Below are 23,548 nucleotides of genomic sequence, written 5' to 3'. Positions count from 1 at the left end.
GATGAGCTAGCATATCTTGGGAGAAATTGAATAATAATTTTGCTAGTTGAAATATTCATTTAGTCTTGAAATTCATGATTTTTTTTTTTTTTTTTTTTTTTTATTTATTTATTATGTATACAGCATGTATGACTGCAGGCCAGAAGAGGGCACCAGATCTCGTTACAGATGGTTGTGAGCCACCATGTGGTTGCTGGGAATTGAACTCAGGACCTCTGGAAGAGCAGTCAGTGCTCTTAACCTCTGAGCCATCTCTCCAGCCCCGAAATTCATGATTTTATTTACTTACTAGCCACTGTTGTATTGCTGTGAAGAGACACAATGACCAAGGCAACTATTAGAAGAGAAAGCATTTAATTGGGGGCTTGTTTACAGTTTCAGAGGTTTAGTCTGTTACCACTGTGGGGAGCATGGCTGGAGAAGTAGCTGACAGCTACAGAGCTACATCCTGATTGGGAGGGAGGGAGAGACAGAGACGGCCTACCATGGGCTTTTGAAACCTCAAAGCCCATCCTCAGTGACACACCTCTTCCAACAAGTCCCCACCTCCTAATCTTTCCCCAAACAGTTCCAGTCCCTGGTAACTAAACATTCAAATATATGGGTTTATAGGGGTCATTTTATTCAAACCACCACCCTTATTTATGAGTTGGTTTACTTTTCAGGAGCTGGTGCTACACACATGGATGGTGATCAGATTGTTGTGGAAGTACAAGAAACGGTTTTTGTGTCTGATGTTGTGGATTCAGACATAACCGTGCATAACTTTGTTCCTGACGACCCAGACTCAGTTGTGATTCAAGATGTTATTGAGGACGTTGTTATAGAAGATGTCCAGTGTCCAGATATCATGGACGAAGCAGATGTATCCGAAACAGTCATCATCCCAGAGCAAGTGCTGGACTCAGATGTAACTGAAGAGGTTTCTTTAACACACTGCACAGTTCCAGATGATGTCTTAGCTTCTGAAATTACTTCAGCCTCAATAGCTATGCCTGAACATGTCTTGACAAGTGAATCTATACATGTGTCTGACGTTGCTCACGTTGAACATGTGGTTCATGATGGTGTAGTGGAAGCAGAAATCGTCACTGATCCTCTGGCCGCCGATGTTGTTTCAGAAGAAGTGTTGGTAGCAGACTGTGCCTCTGAAGCAGTCATAGATGCCAGTGGGATTCCCGTGGGCCAGCAAGATGATGACAAAAACAACTGTGAGGACTACCTTATGATTTCCTGTAAGTCTTGGGGGGTAGTATTTGTCAGAGGTGATGCTTTTCTAACTTAAGCCAGGGGTGGACCTTTCTTAACAAAGGTTCATTAAAATTAAATGTGTAAAAATACCTTATCCAGGTGTGGTGGTGCACACCTTCAGTCCCAGCACTCAGGAGGCAGAGGCAGGCGGATCTCTATGAGTTTGAAGCCAGCCTGATCTATATAGTGAGTTCTAGGACAGCTAAGGCTACATAGTGTGACCCTGTCTCAAATAAAACAAAACAAGGTAAATCTCTGTAAAATGAGTTTTAGTTTGGAGTCTGTAAGGTAACTGAAAATTGTGAAAAGTAAAATTGTTGACTTGTTTCTATATAAAGGTGTGATAGGCCGGGCAGTGGTGGTGCACACCTTTAATTCCAGCACTTGGAAGACAGAGGCAGGTGGATCTCTGTGAGTTCGAGTCCAGCCTGGTCTACAGAGCGAGTTCCAGGACAGGCTCCAAAAAAAGCTACACAAAGAAATCCTGTCTTGAAAAACAAACAAAAAAAGGTGTGATAGAAAGAGGTGGTTTCTTCAGTTATAGAAAGACAGTCTATAACTTTGCAAAATCATGAAGGATGTGATTTAGGCCTCTTTTAGCATGAGGAACCCTCCTCACATAACTTGGGAAAATGCATGACCAAACTACTTATATTCTTGTATGCTTATAGGTACAGGAAACAAACCACTGGACAGAGAAAACCTGGAGTATGAACTTGTGTTCTTGGATGTACAGTAATCCTTATATGTACTTGAATTGTATGTCAAACACTGTTTGTGGAACAGAATGGGAAAGTGCGGAGTAGTGAGACAGGATTTCAAGCCTGATGAGTACAGCACTGAGGCGAACTAAGGTGGTGGGGGGACAAACCTCCAAGTGTTTTAAGTTGGCATCTGGGAGAACAGCTCTTTCTTCTTATAACATTTTTTTTTCTTGGTACTACTTTCAGATAGAAAATTCTAGGTTGCATAGACCACAGGTCTAACCCAGTATAAATTCTTAACTCCTTATGGCACTGAATTTTGGTAAATAGACTCATATACTATTTATAAACTTGCCTAATTGTTTTCATGTATGAAATTAGTATACTATATAATAGAATCAACCAGTATTTTATAGAAAATATCTTAAAAGTTATTGAGGTATTTGAATCCAGGTGTGGTGTGTGCATACCTGTAATCTCAACTGTCAAGAGGCTGAGGAAAGAGGACTTCTATAAGTTTGAAGTAAGCCAGGCTGCACAGTAAGATACTGTCTCAGTAAGTTATGATAGAACTTTTGAAATAAATAGTCTGTAAAAAGGAAGAAAAAGCATTCATTCAGCAAGTATTTATGGGACTTGTGTGTTTGGCATTGCTATAGGTGGTCCAATTATTGAAAATTCCTAAATATGTAAAGTAGAGAAAGCCATTGTTCCTAGAGGGAGCAGAAATCTTCCACACATGTGCCCCATGCACACGCACAATAATAAAATAAAAATTTAGAAAAGAGTATGTATAGTTACAAATTTTGTTACATTGCCTCCAAATGTTTTGCTTAATAGAATTCCTCCTATGAACTTTATGAGGTTATCTATTTTTCTATATTCTAACCAGCACACAGCAGTATTTTCCTGGTTTTCGCTGGTCTGCAGAGGAATATGTGATATAACTTATTTCCAGTTCAGTTTATTTTGGAAGATAGCCCTTGTAGCAGTAGAGAGGAAGAATAGTGAACAAGAGACTAGTGATAGACAGTAGTTCACGTGGTTCATGTATAAGAAAAAACCCTCAAGTTGGGGTGTGCTGGTGTAGTTCTGTAACCCAGCACTTAGGAAGATTGAGTTCTAGGGCCAGCGAGACCTGTCTCAAAAACAAAACAAGAGCCTGGTGGTGGTGGCGGCGGCGCATGCTTTTCATCTCAGCACTGGGGAAGCAGGGGCAGGCAGATCTCTGTGAGTTCAAGGCCAGTCTGGTCTACAGAGCAAGTTCCAAGACAGCCAGGGCTACACACTGAAGCCCTGTCTCAAAACAAAACAAAACAAAACAAGAAAAATATCCCAGAAACTTTGATTGTAAAGAGGATTGAAGAGAGTTGAACTCCAAGATTAGAAAGTAAAATGGATGAGATTTAGTCTCATATAAGATAGATGGGACTTGGATGGAGAAAGATAATACAGAGATGACTAGCATTTGACCCTAAGATTTCTACCTTGGAAGATTGGGTCATTATAATCATTCAAGGGGAGGAGTAGGTTTGGTGGATAAAAATTATTTAGGACCTGTTAAAAAATTTTAGTTGCTTGCTTGTTGTTGGAGACAGTCTGATGGTTGTTCTTTCTTGGCATTTGAAAATGTTGATCTACTACTTTGGAGAGGGGAGAAATTGGTGAGGTAACAGAATCTAGGAAGTGTTTCACATGGAAATGGTTGGTGTTTCCCAGAGAATACTTGCCGAATAACAGTATCAAGTATGTGGTGCAGCTACTGTGGAACCAGTATAGAGATTCCTCAGAAATGTAATAGAACTAATATATGACTCACCAATACCACTCTTGGGTATCTACTCAAAGGAAGGACTCTTGAGTCAGTGTACCACAGAGAAACATACATGTCCAAGTTTACTGCTGCATTATAAGAGCCAACAAATAAAACCAGCTAGATATCCACCAGCAGGTGAATAGATAAAGAAAAGTGATAGATATACAGTAGCACTTTTTTCAGCTGAAAGAAAAACAAAATAATTGCAGGGAAATGGATAAAACCAGAGATTATCATGTTAAGAGAAATAAGTCAGACTCAGACAAATACTGCATGTTTTATCTCATGATGACTCTATAGATTGAAATTTGTGTGGGGGGCTGGTTGCAGGTCATAAAAGCAGAAATGGGACTGTGAGAGGGGAGGAAGAACTTTTTTTCCTTGACAGGACCTCTCTGTGTAGCCCTGGCTGTCCTGGAACTCAAACAGTTCAGGCTGACCTCAAACTCTGAGATCCCCCTTCTTCTGCCTCCTGAGTGCTGGGATTAAAGGTGTGTGCTACCACACTCACAGGGAGGAAGAATTTTTTTTTTTACAGATTTACTTTATGTGTATGAAAGTTTTGCCTGCATGTATGTATGTGTAACATATACCCAGAAGAAGATGGCATTGGCTCCCCTGGAACTGGAGTTAAAGATGGTTGTGAGCCACCGTGTGGGTGCTGAGACTTGAACTCAGGTCCTCTGCAAGAGCAACTTGTGCTATTAACCACTGAGCCATCTCTCCAGCCCCAAGGAAGAACTCTTAACGGAAGGGGAAGGGAGGGAAATAATGGACTACATATGGCATGAAAGCGTTCATGGGGAGAGGAAGGCAGCCAGCAATTGCGGGTCTTGAGGGTGGATTGAGTAACAGTATAACACATGTATGAAAATGCCATAATGAAACCTATTACTTTGTGTGTTAACTTGAAAAAGGGTCAAGTATGGATATTTTGGGTATAAAATGACATAGACATTTGAAGTTAGCTTAGGCTATAAGGTGAGACAAAGTCTTATCAGAAAAAGGAGAAGAATTAAGAGAGGCAAATGAAAACTGGAGGTTTTCAGAAGACACAGTGACAGACTTTGAAGGTCTTTTCAACACTATTGAGGGTACAGAGGATTCTTTAAAAGTGTCAGTCCCTGAGAAGAAAGGCTCTTGTTGGGCAATTAGAATGTTGTTGGTGTTTAGATTAGTTTCAGTAAAACATGGGTGAGTGGATAGGAGATGGAAGAAGTTGAACTTCAATGGGTTGATTCATCAGTGAAAGTGGTATGAGGGTGAAACTTTGTGTAAGCCATTATGGTTAGTCAAGGGACAGAAAGCAATAGTACGGCTTTTGCTGGCTGCTGAAAGGGTGAATGTATGTTGGACATGCTATGGTACAGGGACAAACGACTGGACAGGGCCACTCTGACAAGAGAGATGCAAGAAGAGGAAGGGACTGATGTTTAGGGTCATACTGGATGGCTCTTGTGTCCTAGGCAGGGGCATAAAATGTTAGGAAGAATGAGGACCCCCTCTAGAGACAGAAGGTTAGAGGACTATCTGAATGTCATAGCTGTTTTCCCTGTGAAGCAGCTTCATCTCCCAATACAGAATAAACACGAGGTTGGGTGGAAAGGCAAAGGATAGTGAAAAAGGATTGAAAAGCTTGGGTCTGATGGGGATGGGCCAGGGTAAGAGGCTTAGATGAATGTTTAATATAGATGGAACTAAGTGGAGCAGCCAGTGAAGAGTAAGGTACTTAAATTTATAAGTAAGGTACTCTAGTATAAAAATGGGGTTTTTAATTTTATTCTAAAAGTTTTAGACTTATTTTTAGTTTTTGAGTGTTTTGTCCTGCATGTACATAATGCATCAAGTGGATACTGAAGTTAGAAGAGGGTATCAGCCTCCTGGAACTGGAGCTATGGGTGATTGTTAGTGTGCTAGGAACTGAACCTGGATTCTTTGCAGGAGCAGCAAGTGCTCCTAACTCCTGAGCCATGTCTCTGCCCCTTTATTTCACTTTTAAAATTGCTTTTGAATATTTGTGTGTACACATACATATATGTGTGCTTGTGCCATGGTGCATGTGTAGAGGTCAGAGGACATCTTGTGGATGTTTGTTCTTTCCTACTGTGTACGTTCCAAGGATGGAACAGGATTGTCAGCCTTGGTGGCAGCCTTTGCCCATTAAGCCATCTTAGCCCAAAATGTAGTTTTTAAATACTAATGCCAGCCTATAATAAGACTAGACAACCCAGCACCAAGGCTAGAGGAAATTGTTGGCTTTGCCCCAGACTGTGAAGGCGGCAGCACTCTGGCTTCTCTCTGCTTTCTGCCCTTCTGGCTTCCACCCTCTTGCTTTCTAAGGGCTTTCTAAGGAGTACAGCTTAACTGCACACCAGCCTTTTGCCTTTATTGCTTTTTTAGAAAGTTCACCTCTCCAGTAGACTCATTTAAATATATAGAGATAGATTTAGTAATGATTGACACCAGCATACCAAGTGTAGTAGTGCAGAATTCAGACTTTAAAAAAAAAATCTTATTTATATTTATCTTTCTTTGAGGTACTGGGGTTTCCAATTTAAGTCAGTTTTAATGGTCCTGAAAAAGTAAATATGGACAGAAGTAAACTTTTTTAGTATATTTTGGCATACTTTAATATGTTTTATATATAATAAATATATTTTAATGGGATATTTCATTCCTGTTAAAAGAAGTTCAAAGAAAGCAAAGGTGCATTTAAACAGGTGTATATTCTCATGTTATTATCCTAGTTTGCTATAATGAAGTAGTTAGGTTGTTTTAAAATTAGATTTAGAGATAGAGGACACAATGTTCTCTATTGTACAGACATTTTTGAACTTTTTCTCCCCACCATCATCTCTCTTTTTTTCCAAAGTAAAGATCATATTAAATAATCCACTTTACTACCTTTGGAATCAAACCATTGTACTTAATGGTTTGTAATGTGTTGGGAAATTGCTAGTGTTTTCTTGGTTTCTACCTTCCAGCAAAGCTAGTTCATAAAGCTGTATTTTAATTTCAAACCTTTAAGACTTGCAAAGATTTTTGTTGTAACTGGATAGAGGACCTGTGTGGAATGGTTACATTGAACAATAAATGTGCATTACTTTACATATTTTTTTATGTTGATAAAACTTAAAATCTATTTTAGTGATTTTTCAAGTATACAGAACATTGTTATTAATTATAGTCACCTGAAAACTTCATTTTTAAAGCTTATTCAGAGGTTTTTTTTTTTCTCCATCCAAAATTGTGTAGATACATTTCATAGGTAGAGCTGGTCTGAAGTTGCGACTCTATAAAAAAATGCATACACATGCATGCATATGCATGCACACTCACACAGAGAGGGAGGGAAGAATACTATTGTGTAAGCATTCCCAATTAGACATCCAAAATAAGTTAATGAATTAATGACTTGAGTATAATGTAAGTTTAGATGCCATAGTATCTACTGTCACTTCAAGCAATCATTTCCTAGTTTTCAGTCTTCAGATGGTTTACTGAAGCTTCCTTGGAGCTGTGTAAAATGTGCTTATATTTACTGTAGCTCTGTTATTACAATGAGATTGTACTCCAGAATTTCACATCAGTTTTTTTTTTGTTGTTGTTGTTTTTTGTTTTGTTTTGTCTTTCAAGACAGGGTTTCTCTGTGTAGCTTCGGAGCCTGTCCTGGAACCCACTCTGTAGACCAGGCTGGCCTCAAACTCACAGAGATCCACTTGGCTCTGTCTCCCAAGTGCTGGGATTAAAGGCGTGTGCCACTACTGCCCAGCTCACTTAAGTTTTTAGGTCAAATGCTGGGCAAGATGTGAAGATGACTTTTGAGGCTTGCTAGTTTCACTTTTTAATTTTTCATTTGATTTTATTTTTTTTGAGACAGAGTTTCTCCGTGTAGCCCTGGCTATCTTGGAACTCACTCTGTAGACCAGGCTGGCCTTGAACTTAGAGAGGTTCTCCTGCTTCTACCTTGTGAGTGGGAGAATTCCTGGGTGGTTTGGGATTATTGATAATTTTTTTAAAATACTGAGTTTTAGACACTAAACATATCTTTCTTTAAAAACCAGGAGATGAAAATGAAGGCCTGGGTTCTAAAGACAGGTGTGTCCTTGCACTTTCCCCAATCTTTCACTCTCTAACTGACTTTAACCATGTTACACACATTCTCAGAGCCTTTGTTTCTTTATCTGGAAAAAGAAGTCAGAAACTTACATGGAAACATGAAGGAAATTGCAAAATGCAATGCAAATGGTAGTTATTATTAGAAGTAATTTTAATTTAAAAAATTATGCACTTCTATTTTGGAGAAACCTTATTCTAAAGTACTAGTTTTTCATGACTGCAGAAGAAGGCACTTATGCAGAAATCATACATATGATGACTCAATTTATTGGAGCTTTCTTTGTCTGTTTTTAGAAATTCATTTCTAATAGTAACTTTAAAATTACGGTGAAATTCTGAGTACTTAACAGGACCATCAAAGTGTTCTTTTAAAAAATCTCTTCTGCAATATTTTATATTCAGAATAATTTCACAGGTTGAGTAGGTGGGGTAAGTTCTCAAGGTGAAAATCTGAAGGTGAATTCTACTTTTGTATAATAATAGATAGAATGGCTCTGTTATCAGGGAAGTCAGTGTATTTGAAATGTGTTTTCCTACATATTTATGAAAGCAAAAGGGTTTTTCAACCCTGAATTATAAGTAAGGGTGTGACACTTTGCATGTTCAAAGATGGCTAGATTTTCCAATCATTGGAGGTTTTATAAGGATACTGACTGATAAACGTGTGCAAACAGCACGTTTACGCAGAAGGACATTTGACTTTGTAGTACCAGTTAGAATCAGGTGTTGGTTTGTTTGGGTTTTTGTTTTGTGTGTGTATGTCTGTGTGTCTATGTGTGTGTGTCACATGTGTGCCCTAGGAGGTTAGAAGAAGGTATTGGATCTTCTGGAGCTGGAGTTACAGGCAGTTTGAGAGCTACCGAGAGTGCTGGGAATTAAACTCCTATCTTGTGGAAGAGCCGCAGTTGCTCCTGACTACTGGGCCATTTCTCCAACCAGTTTTTGTTGTTTTGCTTTTGACTTCAGTTTTTTTGAGACAGGATTTCTTTATATAGCCCTAACTGTCCCGACTTTGCTTTTGATTTTTGAGACTGAATTTTGTATTGTGTAGCTTCAGCTTTCTGAGTGCTAGGATTAGTGCCTGGCTTAGGATCAGTTTGTCAAACTTTGCTTTAAGTTTAGGCCAACTTCACCAAACTTGAAGTGTTTAAAAATAAGTACTCCGATGATAATCCGTATGTATTCTAGATTCTTCTACATAGATTGGTGAGATTGGTATCCTTCTGGTGCTAACCTCTGTTTGAAATTTGAAAATGACAATTGGTTCAGTTATCTAGATCGTGAGAATATTCTAAATTATTATGATTCTAAAGTAATTAACCATTCACTTCTGAGTGTGTTGACACATGCTTTTGTTGATTTTTGAAATTGTATTTCTCTCTTTCTTTCTCTTTCTCTCTGTGTATGTGTGCCTCATGACATGTATCACAATATGAGGACACTTGACGAGTTGGTTCTGTGAAGCCCAGTAATCAAACTCAGGTCCTCAGACTTGGTGGCAGGCACTTACTTGTACCTGCTGAGCCATCTTGATAGCCCCACGCAGACTTTTAATGTCAGTGTTTTTGAGGCTGAGGCAGGAGGGATGCTTCAGATTCAAGGCCAGCTTGAGCTATAGCATGAATTCCGTACCAGGCTGGGCTACAGAGTGAGACCTGTCTACACACAAACAAAGTTCCTTCCTTTTCCTCCTTTCCCTTCCATTCTTTTTTTTTTTTTTTACTCTTTCACAACTGAGACTTTATTGGTTGAGTACACAGACATTTCAATTCTTAAAACATGGACCCAAACTCTAAGAGTCATACATTGTGTTAACGTACCCAAAAGAGCCATGTGTTGTTTCTCTTTGAACTTATTCCAGTGATGTTCCATCCTAAGCTTGGCAAGTTTTCCCTAAGACCTCACATAACAATCAAATGCTCACAATCCTTAATTCCACTGACTCACAATTTTATGCCACATACAGTACATATTCAAAATTTCAGTCTTTCACAGCACATTATCACAATTGTTAGGAAAATGGACTGCCGTGACCAGAGACAGTTCTGACAGGGCAAGGACCGAGGAGTGGTTTTTTAGGATACAGTTCTACTAGAAACACGAGACCAGAAATAACTGAAAATATTCCAGACACAAATGCACGACCAAGACTCCAAGTATGCTTTGTGTTGTAGGATATAAAACTAGCCCCCTCTACGGAATGTTATGGTGACCCCCGAGACAGTCACAGCCTCTCCTGATTCAGTATCCTGCTCTTTTCTGGTTGTACCAAAAAATAAACAACCAGCAAGTGATTTAACCTCTTAAAAAAATCATTTACACTTAAAAAATGGGATGAGGTGGGACTTCCTCCCACCTTTAAAAAATGTTTCTAGAGCTACTAAAAAACTTGCATTTACAAAATAGTTGATGAAAATATTCCTCTGGACTGTACAAGAAGGGAGGCGGGGACACTGACAGACACGATGGATGGTTAGTCGGACTTGGCTTCTTTCTCTTCGACTTCAGAGGCTGGACTCTGGTTCTCAACCTCTCCGTTTTCTGCAGGCACGTCTGTGGTCTGCTGGTCAGCCACCTCCGCCTGTTTGCCCTTTGCTCCCCTCTTCCCTTTGGTTTGCACTTTTTTGTCTGATGGTTTATCCCTTCCCGCGGCCTTCTTCGGCTTCGTGTCCACCTTGGCAGGGCGGGCTTGGCCAACAACCTTGAGGAGCATCGCTTGGGCTCTGCCTTCGCCGCTCCGTTCCTCAGCGCTAACCTTCCTCTTGGGCATCCTGGCAGCGCTGGGTTGAAGGCGCGTGCGAGGCCGAACCTGTCACGGAGCTACGCTGCCTCGGCCGCCACCGCACGAACTCCCCTTCCATTCTTACCCACTCAGAATCAAACCCCTGACTTGGTTCCTTTGTTACATTTTTCTCGAGGTAAGGTACTAGCCAAATTCCCAAGTCCTACTCATCCCTAAATAGGTGTCCAACCCAGCTCTCTTCCTCATTCCTACTATCTGTTGTCCTTATTGAAGGCCTTGTTGCTTATCACCTGCCAGACTCATAAGTGTTCTCCCTGCTTTGTGTCTTGATCCATTTCAGCCTATCTACTTTTTCAAGGCCAACATGATGGTATTAGCAAATGGGCATATGATTCATCATTGCTTAAAGATCTCCCATCACTTATAGCAGATGCTCTCATGCCTCTGGTCAGGGTTAGGGCTTTAGGGCCCCTCTAAATCAGTCTCTCTCTTTTTCTTACTTTCTAGGTCCCATCTCCCTACATTTGGATTATGTAGACTTGCTTGGCTAGGGACTTGCCCCCACTTCAAGTTCCCCAAGAAATTTTGATGTCTGACCCAATTGAGAAACTTTCCAGCTTTCTAGGATCAAGTCTGAGCCTCTCTGCCAGGTGCAGGAGGCCCTTTGTGATCTGACTGCAGTTTAGCAGTTGGCTGTATTCCTCACCATGCCTTGTGACACACTTCATGCTCAATCATTTCATACCATTTCTTGTCTCTGTACCTGTGTCCATAGTTTGTCCTTTACCTGAATGAAGTAGCTGCCCCTTCTTTTTCTGTTAGCCTGAGTGAGATATCCTTTCTTTGTCTACATAGAACCTGTTAGTATACAGTGAGACACTATCATTTTGGATATTAATCCTCTTTTGTGTTCTATATGAACTTACTATTAAAGATTGCATTAGAGAGCTTAGCTTTCGTATCCTTGTAATGTGAGTAAACAGACATTTGCCTTTTCTCCATAAGTGACCTTCATGTTCAGTTACTTTAAATTATACAAGGAAAAGTAAAATAATCTATCAACAAATTAGATATACATAAACATATTTTTAGTTGTTTTTGAGACAGGGTCTCACTATATTGCCCTGGCTGTCCCAGAACTCACTTTGTAGACCAGGCTGACTTCGAACTCAAGAGATTCCCCTTACCTCTGCCTCCAGAGTACTGAGACTAAAGGTGTGTGCCACCCCTGGGCTGGCCTTGAATTTGCAACAGTCCTCTTGCCTTTTATTTCTGAATGCTGGGATTACAAGCATGTATTTGTCTTCCAACAAGTATATTTTTAAGTGAAATGTTTGGTTTTGAAGCTGGGAGTATATTAAAATATAATTTGCTATGTAATAATGTCCCGAGTGTCAGAAGTAGACTAAAGTGATTGAGAGAGAATGTGTAGTTTAGTAGTAGACCACTTGCCTGTCCTTCACAAAGCCCTGGGTTTGATCCCCAGCACTACCAAAACAAACACTAAAATGTTTGCTTTTGGTGTCCTATGCATGGTTTGGGATCCATGGTACTTTGCATTTGAATGATTAAATTTTATAATTATTGTTTTTGTAAATGGCAGATTGGAATAGTTTACAAAAGCCGTTTGCCAGCAGTTCTGTGCTGTGATTTATTTAGAATTTGAATGGTCAGGGCTGGAGAGATGGTTCAGCAGTTAAGGGCACTGGCTGCTCTTCCAGAAGACCCAGGTTCAATTCTCAGGACCCACATGGCAGCTCACAGCTGTCTGTAACTCCATTTTCAGGGGATCCAACAGACACACATGCAGACAAAACACAGTGCACACAAAATTAAATAAATAGATCATTTTTTAAAGATCAAAGAAATGGTTTTAATTCTTGATAAGTCAGAAATCAGGTTGACAAATTGTTAGTATATTTTTTGCTTTGAAATTTTTCTTGCTGTGTGTGTATGTATGTGTTTGGGTAAGCACATACTATGGCACACATGTGGAAATCAGAGGACAACTTTAGGGAGTAAGTTCTTTTGTCCTATGGTGTTTGTTTTACAGCTCAAACTCAGATCTTCAGGCTTGGTGGCAAGTACCTTTAAATGCATAACGATCTTGTTGGCCCAATTCTTGCTTTTTACTGTTGGTTTTGAAATACTGGCCCATCTTTATGTTCTTTACAAGAATTTTGCTTAGGTAAATGCAGTTTTTTAACCTGATGGAGAGCATGACAGGACTTTTGGACATCACAATATGAGTTCTATCTTGGTTTAATACTGGTTGTAAACTACAGAAGAGATGATCCAGAATTTAAAATGTTACAGTGATCAGAACCACCACCATCTAGCCTTTGTTGCAGTACTAGCTGCTTAAAGAGTCACGCATATGTAAATCTCATTTGTGGTGACCAAAAAAGCTTCTTTAAGTAGTTACACTATTCTCTAGTTTTTCATGTAATGTAGTTGCTTTTACCAATATATCTATCTCCTACTCTAGAGACTAAAAGTTAACAAACTTGGACCAGGACTTGTGTGACTTGAGATTTAAATTCCGTGTAATTCCAAATAAATCAACCTTTGTAGACATCCATTTGCTCTGTTGTAAAATGTCAGCAGTACTGTACTGTTCTTCACAGGGTTGCTGGAAGTATTAAGTAGTACTAGTCAATAAATGGTAATTACATTTATTGTTTCTGCATTTAAAATAATCATCTGTCTGCTCTCTCTGGAGTGCAGTCTTACTTTGTTGTATGGGTAACTCCCAATATCTAATGTAAAGACTTAATAATATGTAATTACAATTCACTGTTTGATGAAGTGATTAAAACATAAATGTCTAGCCAGAAGGAAAACAAATATATGTGGGAAGACACCAGAAAGAGAACTAAAAGGAGAAAGGAAAAGGTTTGCTGGGGCATTGGGGCTTCTCTTTTTAGGCCTTGGACCTGTTTCCCTCTGCTTGTGGCAAGCTAAGCCACATATGACTAGTTGAGCTTAGAGCAGAAAAAACATTGTCATGTTTCTTTAATAGACTTAACATTAATGAATCTAACTTTTCTGAGAAATTGTTCTAGATGCTGAGTTCTCACTAACCTTTACCACACTTTCTGTGTTGCTGGGGATGCCCCGAAATAATGTGTGCTATAAGGATGCTTACATAGCAATTACATTTTTGGTCCTTATTCAAATCTAGAATTTTTCTTGTGTTTTATTTTCCAAATCATACACAACATTGATTACTTTGGTGACTTCTATAAAGCTTTTTAAAACTGTAGTGTTTGGCTGGGCAGTGGTGGTGCACACCTTTGATCCTAGCACTCAGGCAGAGCTTGAGGCCAGCCAGGGCTGTGACACAGAGACCCTGTCTCAAAAAGAAAAAAAAGAAAACAAAACTGTAGTGTTTGCTCTAAAACACTTTGCTACTTTCTGCCCTCTTTTCTTTGTTTCTTTCTTCCATTTTCCATATGGCCCTTCTTTTTGTCTTTAAAAGAGGACAAATTCACATTTCAGAGTTTGTTTGAATTTATATATTGTTGTATTTACTTACCACCAAGGACCTTGACTTAAGTCACAAGTTAAAGTTGTAGATATGTGTTACTTACATATAAGATATGTGTTGTAAGTTTTTTGTTTGTTGTTGTTTTGTTTGTTTTTTGGCTTTTTTGGGCAAGGTCTCCCATGTAGACTTAAGTTGGCCTCTAACTCAGAGATCTGCCTGTCTTTGACTCCTGAGTATTGGTATGAAAAGGCATGTGCCATCGAGCCAGCATTTGTAAATTTTAAGCTTTTTTTTTTTTTTTTTGAATTAGAATTTGTACTCCCCATCTTATTGAGGTATACTTTTCTGGCAGTCATGCTTTCTTTTTTTTTTCTTTTTCTTTTTTGAGACAGGGTTTCTCTGTGTAGCTTTGCGGCTTTCTTTATTTTTAAGTGTATTATTCTGATGAAAATAGATCACATCAAATGAATATTCAAGAATAGTAACCATGAAGGAGTGCTTACAGAATATTCTTATGAGGACCATGCTTTTTCATTTTACTACTAGAATATTATTTAAAGGTCTTCGCCTGAGATATTCAAAGATTATTTTAAATGTAGGAGTGCTTTTACTTGTGGTTTAGCAAAGGCTAAATATATCCTTTTACTTAGAGTTTCTATGCTACCAGGCATATTTCTGTGACTAATCTGGTTTTAGTATCTGATTTCGGTTTTAAAAGTCTCTAGAAGTGTGTTTATGGAACCTTCTACTTGTCTAGGTTAAAATCACCCAATTTTATGTGAATCAAGTTAAGGAGACTGTTAAGAGGATTCTCAAAAACAGTAACTTTCTATTTAAGCATTTTCTATTATTACTTGAGATGTATTTTTCTCCTTGTTTAGTGGATGATGCTGGCAAAATAGAACATGATGCTTCATCTGGACTGACCATGGACACGGAACCTGAAATTGATCCTTGTAAAGTGGATGGCACTTGCCCTGAAGTCATCAAGGTGTACATTTTTAAAGCTGACCCTGGAGAAGATGACTTAGGTGAGAGGGAAGCCTTAGCATCTTTTTGTTGTTGTTTTTGAGACAGGGTTTCTCTGTGTAACAGCTCTGGCTATCCTGGAACTCAGTTTGTATTTGTAGACCAGGCTGGCCTCGAACTCAAGAGATCCGTCTCCTAAGTGCTGGAATTAAAGACGTGTGTCACCACTGCTAGCCTTAGCATCTTACACATCCTGATCAGTGCTTCAGCCTAATTGTTTTTGGGTTATTTAGATTGAGAAGATGTGAAGTTTTTTCTGAAGATAAAATAATTTTAACATAGTAACTGAAAAATACATTTTAAGAAAGGAAGAAGTGGAAATGAAATTTTAAAATAAATTATTGGAGCTGCTGTTTTCCTTGATAGGTGGAACTGTAGACATTGTGGAAAGTGAGCCTGAGAATGATCATGGAGTTGAACTACTTGATCCAAACAATAGTATTCGTGTTCCCAGGGAAAAGATGGTTTATATGGCTGTTAATGACTCTCAGCAAGAAGATGAAGATATAAGTAAGTAGGTGGTCTTTCTGTGGGAGAAAATGTGTTTCTGAGTGTTTTCTCTGTCTCCTTTATATGGTCGGTATTTGAAGAAATAAGTAGCATTGTTTTAGAAATTATTATGTTGGCATGTTCTGAGGGAATTGTTTACTGACCCATTATATATGTTTAGAATGTTTGTTACTTTAAAACTAAATGATGGTGAAAACCAAGAAATGAGTCATTCAGCAAGTGTTTGTTGAATGTTTATCATATAAAAGCTGTGTTCTAGGTATGTAATGTTTGGACTTCTTCCCGTTTGCATATTAGCTGAGTTCAAATAAAAGTATCTCTATGATGTCTTTAAACCTGGTCAGGAAAGTTCATATATTTTCTACTTAGATGTTGCTGAAATTGCCGACGAAGTTTATATGGAAGTGATTGTTGGGGAGGATGATGCTGCAGCCGCAGCTGCAGTGCATGAACAACAAATAGAAGACAATGAAATGAAAACCTTCATGCCAATTGCATGGGCAGCTGCTTATGGTAAGTCACAGAGCAGCTCTTTAGACAGGAGTTTGTGATTGAAAACCAGTTTCTGTAGCCGGGCGGTGGTGGTGCATGCCTTTAATCCCAGCACTTGGGAGGCAGAGCCAGGCGGATCTCTGTGAAGTTGAAGCCAGCCTGGTCTACAGAGAGAGTTCCAGGACAGCTAGGGCTATTATACAGAGAAACCCTGTCTTGAAAAACAAAAAAGAAAAACTGTTTTTGTGATTTTAGGTTTCAGGAATCTGAAATGTTATAAGGATTATTTGATTTAAACAAGAGTAGAGGAAGATTTTAAAGTGTACTTCTTGTCCTGACTTTTAACAGACATTTCCTTTATGTGTATATTACATAGAAGGAAACACACTGTATAAAGTATACAGGCTTTCAGACTGGAACTTTTCATCTTAACTGTATCAAGCTCATGACTTTAAAATCTTGGGAAACAGCATGGGAACCCATGGGGAAAATACTGATGTATGTTTTAGTGTTGGAAGCTAGGCATTTCCAATGGTCTTACTGTAATGAATGTGTTCATAAAATTCCATTACCTAGAGTGGGGTATTGCTGTCATTCATGAGTATCATGGCTTTTCATTGTTACAATTAATAAAGAATTTCTGATTCTTTTATAATTTGTAATGCTGTATGATTTTGTTTTTTTTTAATACACATTGTTAGGTAATAATTCTGATGGAATTGAAAACCGGAATGGCACTGCAAGTGCCCTCTTGCACATAGATGAGTCTGCTGGCCTTGGCAGACTGGCTAAACAAAAACCAAAGAAAAGGAGAAGACCTGATTCCAGGCAGTACCAAACAGGTGAGGGCGTGCGAGTTCCACGGTGCAGCGTGCTCCGCAAGCTCTCAGGAAATGCTAGTGTGCATCCACAGGGGGATTGATCGGGATGGCATCTTAGTGGCTAGATTACATGTAGCTTTTGTATATTGAATTTTAAAATATAATTTTCAGAATTCAGTGATATTCATGAATGATTTTCTTGATTAAAAAGGAATGGGAAATGGATCAAAGAAGGATGAAAAAAGTTAAAGCTTGAATTACATGAAAATGAAAGGCAACCATATTGGCAAGTGTTAATTTTGGAAAAAAATAATGATTATTTCAGTATAAAAACAGGCATAATTTACAGAGCAGCAGGCTGTGTACTTGAGTTTGTATGATGTAGCTTATTTCTTACATACCAATTTGCATATTAAGAATCTTATTGGTATATTTAAGCTCTAAGTTAACATAAATTAATGTTTTTTAATAAAGCAGGCATTCTAATTTAAAAACTTGATATGAATAATTCCCTTAGGTTTCTAAATTTATAAGGGTTTGTCACTTTTCAATAGAAATTACATATTTATTAATTGATTTTATTAAAATGGAAGAGGTTAGTGTAGACCAAATTCTTAGGATCAGGTTGCTGTATCTTGTAGATTGAAAATGACAAAAAAAAAAATGTGTAGCATGTAGCCCAGATTAGGAGCCCCTGACTGTAGTGTTTAGAGCAAACCTTCAGACTTCTGAAGAACCCCAAACCAGCATGTTTTGATCACTTCTGCTCCTTTACTTTCATAGCAATAATTATCGGCCCAGATGGACATCCCCTGACTGTCTACCCTTGCATGATTTGTGGAAAGAAGTTTAAATCGAGAGGTTTCTTGAAAAGGCACATGAAAAACCACCCTGAACACCTTGCCAAGAAGAAGTACCGCTGTACTGACTGTGACTACACTACCAACAAGAAGATAAGTTTACATAATCACCTGGAGAGCCACAAGCTGACCAGCAAGGCAGAGAAGGCCATAGAATGTGATGAGTGTGGAAAGCATTTCTCTCATGCTGGGGCTTTGTTTACTCATAAAATGGTGCATAAGGAAAAAGGAGCCAACAAAATGCACAAGTGTAAATTCTGTGAATACGAAACAGCTGAACAAGGCTTATTGAATCGCCACCTTTTGGCAGTCCACAGCAAGAACTTTCCTCACATTTGTGTAGAGTGTGGCAAAGGTTTCCGCCACCCATCAGAGCTCAAAAAGCACATGCGAATCCATACTGGGGAGAAGCCCTATGAATGCCAGTACTGCGAATACAGGTCCGCAGACTCCTCTAACTTGAAAACACATGTAAAGACTAAGCATAGTAAAGAGATGCCGTTCAAGTGTGACGTTTGTCTTCTGACTTTCTCAGATACCAAAGAGGTGCAACAACATGCTCTTATCCATCAAGAGAGCAAAACACACCAGTGTTTGCATTGCGACCACAAGAGTTCGAACTCAAGTGATTTGAAGCGACACATAATTTCAGTTCACACAAAGGACTATCCTCATAAGTGTGACATGTGTGATAAAGGCTTTCACAGGCCATCAGAACTCAAGAAACATGTGGCTGCCCACAAGGGTAAAAAAATGCACCAGTGTAGACATTGTGACTTTAAGATTGCAGATCCATTTGTACTAAGTCGCCATATTCTCTCGGTTCATACAAAGGACCTTCCATTTAGGTGTAAGAGATGTAGAAAGGGATTTCGGCAACAGAGTGAGCTTAAAAAGCATATGAAGACGCACAGTGGCCGGAAAGTGTATCAGTGTGAGTACTGTGAATATAGCACTACAGATGCCTCAGGCTTTAAGCGGCACGTTATCTCCATTCATACGAAAGACTATCCTCACCGCTGTGAGTACTGCAAGAAAGGATTTCGAAGACCCTCGGAAAAGAACCAGCACATAATGCGACATCATAAAGAAGTTGGCCTGCCCTAACAGTAATCTTCACAGATGCTTGTAGAGAAACTGGCCTGGAAACAGAAAATTCATTGAAAAGCCAATCAGTCTTGTTCACATACAATACTGTATATTGATTTATGCTGTGTACAAATAGAATTATTGCTTCTAGTTGACTTTTTTTTTTTTTTTTTTTTTTACATTTTGTTCAGTAGTGTGTTCTGAATTCCATTCAGTTTGTTTAAACATGGGGAAAAGCAGCAACAAGTTAGTTGCTTTTACTAAAGTACTCCCTGATTCTATACTGAAGTTTTCTATCTTAGAAGTTTTATATTTATTTTAAAATATTTACCTTGCTTACCTTGATGGTACTCTTCTAAGACCATTTAACACACGGTAACTTTGCATTGGTAACTGAAAGTATTCATGTTGACTTATTTTTTTTTTCTCACAAATTTCTCACAATAAAATTGTCAGAGACATTGGAGCAGGAGGTTTTTTACGGTGAGGTCTCATGATCATAACATGGAAGTCGTTTACTTGTCTTGCTTAGTATTTGCAGGCCATATGACTATGAAAGTTTCCATATGAACTTTCGTGTCCCTGGCATTGCTGAGTAAAAGAACAGTGGCTGGGTTTGTGTTTACTTTTCTTTTTTTTTTTTTTCCTTTTTAGTGGACAAAATATACTTCTTTTTTCTTTAGATTATTTACCTCTTGTCAGTGTAGCAAACTTTTAGAAAACCTTGTTGGGAATTTTTGCTTGATCCTTGTTGTATTTTGATTATTCTGTCTGTGCTGCTTTGTCTTGGAATGGTTGTGTGCTACAAATGAAATTTAATTGAGGACTGCATTTTGGAATCTCCTAGGGGTAACTTGTGGCTCATAGGATCTTTTGCAACTTTATATATGTAAATGTACCCTGAATTATATATATCTATCTATATATACACATATATATGTAACATGTATCTGTGTGTATTGCTTATTTTACATACTTATACACACAACCCCCAGTAGTAGTTGCTTAAAATCTATAATGAAAAGTATTAAATTTACAGTAACGTGAAAGATCCAGGGATGCAAGAGAGAGCATTTTGTAAGTCTTGCTCTTCAGAGAGACTACTCAGGTGAAGAATTAGAAGGAAAATAAGGACACTAGTATTTTTAAAGAGTAAAGGTATTTTCTTTTAAATATCTTTGGTAATTGAAAAATAATTGAAAAAATAGAAGTTAAGATGTTTATAGATACAATGTTTTCATACAGTTTCAACTCCATGCCTTTATATTTTTCTGAAAAGCTAATGGGTATCCAGACAGGAATCCCTTAGTTCTCTCTGAGAAACTGGAGAGAGAACTCTTGTCTGATTAAGCGAGAGGGACAGAAAGGGAGTGATGGCTCCATGGACCAGAGAACGGGTGCTAATAAGGACTTAGACTTGGCAAATTGAGCCTGCTCTGTTAGTTCTTAGTTAACCTGAAAAACTTAACACTCAGTTGTCTTGGATTGCTTGATAGAGACATGGTCCAAGTGTGTGACCAGGCTGAGGCCTCACTTGGGTCCTTACCAAGTCTTTCTTTCACAGTTTTGTTTTTGAGAGCTGGCGGTTTGTAACATCGGTTTGTAACATACAGGTCTGATCACTGAGGACATTTGTAAAAAGAAGTTGGATACTAAGATTTTGTTAAGATGTCTTTTGGAAAACAGTTTCTAGAGTCCCTGGAATTGGCCGTTGGCACACGGGTCTGGCACATCGTGGGGAGACCTAGAAGTTTTCTTCCCACTCGATAGCTGCCTTGCCGCCTCATTATGGTGCTCCATCCCTTTCGTGCCGTTAGGTTTTTACCTTTCATCTTTCTCTTAGTCATCAATATTTGTATTCAAAGTTCTATTTTTGGGGTTAGATGTCTTGACTATTTGGTGTTTGGCAAACCTCTGAAGTGCTAGATTGATTTAGTCTAGTTCTAAATCAAGTTCTTAAGGCTGGTAGGAACTCCATCCTCAATGCCAGTCAAAGCCAAGGCATAGATTCCCTAGCCTTTCCATCCAATAGGGAATTCTTTTGCCTTTGTAGCCTCCGCAACGTGCTTTAAAAATGCATCACAACAATGATTTGATTTATTGCCCTGTTATTCTTGAAAGCTCTGTCTTTTTTTTGTGAGAACTTTTAAAATCTACTTTATTATTTTCCCCAGAAGTAATGTAAAACACCTAATATTGAAATTTATAAAATTTAAAAATAATCTACAATCAGTACAGAAAATACAAATGATTGGATCATTTAACATATTTTTTTAATAAACTGAAAGATAAGGAACACAACACTTTACACTTTACACACTTTATATTTCTCTTTACATAATCTGGAACCATACACAGTTCTTTTCTTTTTAAAGCACAATATTGAAGCCTTTAAAAGGTATTTAAGGGTTTGGTCAAGTGAATATAAAATGTGTTTGTCTGTATAAAGAGAAAATGAAGTAGTCACTGATATGTACTGACATTAGTTACAACCTAGTTTTAATTCTTAAAACAATTTTGATTAGCAAAGCTAAAAAAAAACAAAAAAAGGATGTTTCAGTTAAATGTTTTAAAGAGGTACAGATTTTTACAAGGACATAATATAAGTTATTGTTCTGTAGAAATATCCTATTAAATATTGTATGTCCCTCCCTCTGTATACTTTGTAAAAAAAGTAAAATACATAAAAAGAAAATCATATAGGGGATGTGTGACATTATTGTAATTGTGTACTTGAGAATAACGTGCAAAAATAAAAATCAGAATATTTTCCTGTTAACGAATGTTCAGTCTATTTGATACCAGTACTAAGTTAATGCTTTTTCTTAAGAAAGAAAATGTACAGTTTTTGTAAACCTAATAAACATCAAAAGCAGTGGATTATTTTCATCCCCCTATTTCTTAATTCCTTTTATGCAGCAGTGGAATGCAAAATGCTTGATTGCTTTGAATTTTGTGACTTGGATGCAAATACTGATATTTCAGTCCTGTGAATTTGCAAGTAACATTACAGAGAAGTTAAGAGGTGATTGGTGAGTCCTTTGATGAGCATGTCCTTGAAATTAATTTTTTTCTTTTATCTTTGTAAATGATTTGTTTTATTAGCATCTCTGATTCCTGTTATAAATTACCTGCGCATAATGTGGGTTTTGAAAGCACTTAAAATTTGTTTTATTATCAATTCTCAACCCATTTAGTCTAAGGAGACTATCACTATTCAGAAGCCCTACCTTTGAGCTACCCATTTGTGCCCAGGTTGGAGGCCTCTAGGAGATCCGACGTACTGGAGGATGGTCACTGTAGTAGTGAAAATTGCAAGTTGGGTAAAAGTTCTCAGGAGTCATGAGAGAGATTTGCAGCACTTTTGATTTTAGCAGTGAGATTCTGTAATATAGACCAGCGTTGGCCTAAGAAATGAAATAACAAATAACCAAAACTTGAGGTCAATGGCCAACAGGATGGTGGACATCACAGTCAGAGTCCTAAGTCTGACAAAACCAGGACTTGCTTCTAAAAACGTGATCCCACCAATTCTGCTAAGATATGCGGCCCTATTGTCGCTGGGGATCTTGCTATTCATTTCCTGTAAAGTCCTAGATTTGTGTAAGGAAAAGCAGGATCAGTGAGTATCTTAAAGAACATCGATGTCAGAGTAATGCCTGGCAGCGTGGCAATCTGGGACTTGGTTAAAGATGCAGATGCTCTGCCCTCTTCCAGTCCCCAGTGAACTGGGACAAGGCATGAGCCCCAGCAGCCTGTGTTTGAGGAAGCTCCCCCAGTGATTGTGTTGCATGCTCAAGTTTAGTGAAAGTGATCTTAGAGCACTTGAGGAACCTAAAGATGACTTGGTGTGACGTTTTGTGTAGTCAGGAAGCTCACATGATGGCACAGTGAGAGTAAGTTAGAACCCAGAGACTTTTGCTTTATCCTTTCTGTAAAAGTCTGAGCCGATCAGTCACTAAGGATATCCTTCAGTGCACATCTGAATAGCTTGCACCTCCTACTCTTACATAGCCCCCCAATGTTGCATTCCTCAAAGGTAGGAAGACTTGATAAGTAAAGAGAAGGACTGAAAATTGTGTGTTCGTGTGTGTGTTTAATTGGCCCAGAGTTACTAAAGTAATTCATATTAAAAAGGACGTTTTGCTGCATTTTACAGCTTTTTAGGAGGTCAAAATTAAGTTTGCCCTATGAATTTTGTTTTATCTTTTGTTTCATGTATATATTGTTTGCCTTTTTCATAAATAATTCTTGGATTTGTTATATATTGTTCCTGTTATTTTTGACATCTTTGCTATTGTAAATAAATTCCTATTTTGTTTTAAGTTACCCTAGTGGAGTGTTGGCTATAGACAAGGCATACATGGGTACTTGTGCACACATCCCACACATGCACACAGAAATGAGACTTGGATCACATCCCCATCTTGTTACAAGCCCGATGTGCTGTGACCCCCTCACTTTAGCACTTTTCACCACCAAGGGAACCACTGTTGCTTTAAAGCACAGCCCCTGCAACTACTTGGATTTTATTTGGCTAGACTGGCTGGCCAGCAAACCCCAGGGGTGCTCCTGACTCTGCCTCCCCCTTGCTGAGATTCCAGGCATGTGTCCTCACGTGACT

The 23,548-nt window shown here is 38.4% G+C and overlaps 1 protein-coding gene and 1 pseudogene across 6 annotated transcripts in view; one reads left to right on the top strand and one right to left on the bottom strand.

The window, feature by feature from the left end:
* Positions 1–23,253, top strand: part of Zfx (zinc finger protein X-linked) — a 49,265-nt gene extending 26,012 nt beyond the window's left edge. For all 6 annotated transcript variants that reach the window (XM_052732581.1, XM_052732573.1, XM_052732554.1 and 3 more), the window contains 6 exons: positions 666–1,235; positions 15,005–15,154; positions 15,519–15,662; positions 16,032–16,175; positions 16,856–16,996; positions 17,759–23,253. In XM_052732581.1, coding sequence (XP_052588541.1) covers positions 666–1,235; positions 15,005–15,154; positions 15,519–15,662; positions 16,032–16,175; positions 16,856–16,996; positions 17,759–18,942 — 2,333 coding nt within the window. In that variant the 3' untranslated portion in view covers positions 18,943–23,253. The remainder of the gene's footprint in view (positions 1–665; positions 1,236–15,004; positions 15,155–15,518; positions 15,663–16,031; positions 16,176–16,855; positions 16,997–17,758) is intronic.
* Positions 1,245–14,995, bottom strand: LOC128107096 (non-histone chromosomal protein HMG-14-like; annotated as a pseudogene).
* Positions 23,254–23,548: the final 295 nt, after the last annotated feature.

Source organism: Peromyscus californicus, unplaced genomic scaffold, assembly GCF_007827085.1.
Source record: "Peromyscus californicus insignis strain IS unplaced genomic scaffold, ASM782708v3 Scaffold_10__1_contigs__length_136768540, whole genome shotgun sequence".
Taxonomy (NCBI): Eukaryota; Metazoa; Chordata; class Mammalia; order Rodentia; family Cricetidae; genus Peromyscus; species Peromyscus californicus.
Note: the sequence above shows the minus strand (reverse complement) of the source record. Positions and strands in the feature narration are given on the sequence as shown.